At 37.5% G+C, this 2,409-nt stretch overlaps 1 protein-coding gene across 1 annotated transcript in view; it reads left to right on the top strand.

The window, feature by feature from the left end:
• Nucleotides 1-894: 894 nt before the first annotated feature.
• Nucleotides 895-2,409, top strand: part of NDUFA9 (NADH dehydrogenase (ubiquinone) 1 alpha subcomplex, 9, 39kDa) — a gene marked incomplete at its 3' end in the record, with an annotated part of 16,370 nt that continues 14,855 nt past the window's right edge. The window contains exons 1-2 of the mRNA XM_012637918.1: nucleotides 895-991; nucleotides 2,227-2,303. Of these exons, the coding sequence (XP_012493372.1) occupies nucleotides 926-991; nucleotides 2,227-2,303 (143 nt within the window). The remainder of the gene's footprint in view (nucleotides 992-2,226; nucleotides 2,304-2,409) is intronic.

The raw sequence follows: 2,409 nt of genomic DNA, 5'->3' as shown, positions 1-2,409 counted from the left end.
GTGTCCTTACATGGTGGAAAGCAGAAGGGCAAAAGGGACAAATTCTATGTCCTCACATGGCAGAAAAGCAGAAGAGCAAGCTGGCTGAACGCTGCGTGTAGCCTCTTTGTAAAGGCCTTAATCCCATTCATGGGGGTTAATGCTATCATGCTGGCGACACTTCAATTTTGGAGGGGACACATTCAAAGCATAGCAACATCTTAACAATATTAAGTCTTCTACTTCATGAAGTTGAGATGCCTTTTCATTTAATTATGTCTTCTTTAATTTCTTTCAGCAATATTGTGTAGTTTTTAGTGTGCAAGTCTTTTGCCACCTTATTTCTAAGTATTTTATTCTTTTTGATGCTATTGTAAATAATTTCTACTTTAAATGCTTTTAAACCTTTTTCATACCTTTACATTTTAATCTCTTTGGGATTTATTTTAGTTTACAGTGAGCCATTGTCTTTAGAATTTTTTTTTTCAAATAGCAGAACAATTCTAGCACCATTAAATTACATATTAATGTTATATTACATATTACATATTAATGTTAAATAACATTTCTTTAGAATTTTTTTTTTTCAAATAGCAGAACAATTCTAGCACCATTAAATTACATATTAATGTTATATTACATATTACATATTAATGTTAAATAACATTTCCATTTCCCACAGATTTGTAATACTATATTCTTCATATACCAAATTCTCATTTTTACCGGGGTCTTTTGCTAAATTATCTGTGCTGTATCACTCATCTCTTGGTTCTTGTGTTCCTCCTTAGAATGGGTACAGTTAGAGTCAAGTCTTGGGCATGGCCGTGCATTTAGCATTACAGTATTTCTATTCTGCAAAATGATTATGTTAGCCCTGAGATTGGTGGGTCTTATAGCAGCTGAAGCCTTTTCAGGATAGTTCTCATTCTTTCTTTTGCCAGACATGCGTTCGTTTATTGGTGTACCTCTTATTTCCTTGGGCTGGAAGACAGTGAAACAACCAGTATATGTAAGTACCCTGGATGAAGGGGCTTAGAAAGGGGCTTTAGCTAAGTTGAGGTTTGGGTGATCAAGTTTCTAGTTTTGTCTTAATCTAGTAACTCTGTCATTTTCTTTTTTATTAACTTGCTTCAACTGGTTGCTTCTTAATTTACCTAAGAGGTACATTCCTTCTCAGTGTCTTCACTTGTTTATTCATTTAAGAAAAATTTATTGAACTCTTAATGTGCTAGGCACACAGCACATGTCACATGTCACTGGGGAAATAGAGATACTAACTAGACAGTCACAAATTGCTGTTCTCAAATTGCTCTCAGTCAGAGGCATGTAAGTAAAGCAATTATTGTGCAATGTGATGAGTGCTATGATAGAGAGAGGGTTTTATGTAATTACATCAGAGGGGAACCTGATCCAGACTTGGGCCTCTCAGGAGAAATGACATTTAGGGTGAGACCTTAAAGATGATTTACAGGTAAGTCAGATAAAGAGGGTTGAGGAAGAATATTATATGCAGAGGGAGCAGTATGTATAGGATCCCAGAGGTGAAAGAGCATGTTGGATTCCAAGTTAGGTTGAACCAGGCTTTCTCAGTAGTGGTACTATTAATGTTTTGGACCAGGTAGTTTTTTGTTATGGGGGCTGTTGTAGGATGTTTGGCAGCATTCCTGGACTCTAGCCACTAGATGGCAGTTGCTGCTCCCCTCCCCGACCAAGTTAGGACAACTAAAAATGTCTCCAGACAGTTGTCAGATGTCCCCTGGGGGCCAAAATCACCCATGGTTGAGAAGCACAGGGTCTAAAACCATGTAAAATTTCTATGTTTGAAATCAAATTGAAATGGTAGAATATCAGCAATTCACGTGGTTCAGCCTGACAGTTTGTGCTGCTTTAGTGTCAGAGTTGGGAGGAGTGGTAGGAGATGAGATTGGCAAGATAGTGAGCAAAGGCAAATCAGAAAGGCCAGAGCCACCTGAAGATAAGTACATCCGACTAGGGAAAATACTCAGGTGAGCCTTCTAATGCAGGGATTATTTGAGCTCTTGAGAAGGCAAGTTCCTCAGGAAGCTTTCTGCAAATAGACACTGCTGTTATTTTAATTCTATCACATTTTCTTTGTTGTGATTTGTGTGGCCTGCTTTTCTTCCTCCTTCCTTTCTCCCTCTCTCCTGCCCTTTCTTCCTATCTCTCCCTCTCTGTCTCTCTCTGTTTCAGCAATTACTGAAGTGTATGTTGTGATTCTTATAGGTTGTAGATGTATCAAAAGGAATTATTAATGCAGTTAAGGATCCAGATGCCAAAGGGAAAACCTTTGCTTTCGTTGGGTAAGTGCCTAGAGTTTGACATTAAAATTGTGCTATCTATTAAGATGAAGGAATCAACTTCTAAATTAGTCACTCACAGATTTATTTGTTGCATTTTTATGGTATA

Source organism: Propithecus coquereli, unplaced genomic scaffold (assembly GCF_000956105.1).
Source record: "Propithecus coquereli isolate 6110/MARCELLA unplaced genomic scaffold, Pcoq_1.0 Scaffold124, whole genome shotgun sequence".
Lineage (NCBI taxonomy): Eukaryota > Metazoa > Chordata > Mammalia > Primates > Indriidae > Propithecus > Propithecus coquereli.
The sequence above is the reverse complement of the archived record's forward strand: the minus strand, read 5'-3'. Positions and strand labels throughout refer to the sequence as shown.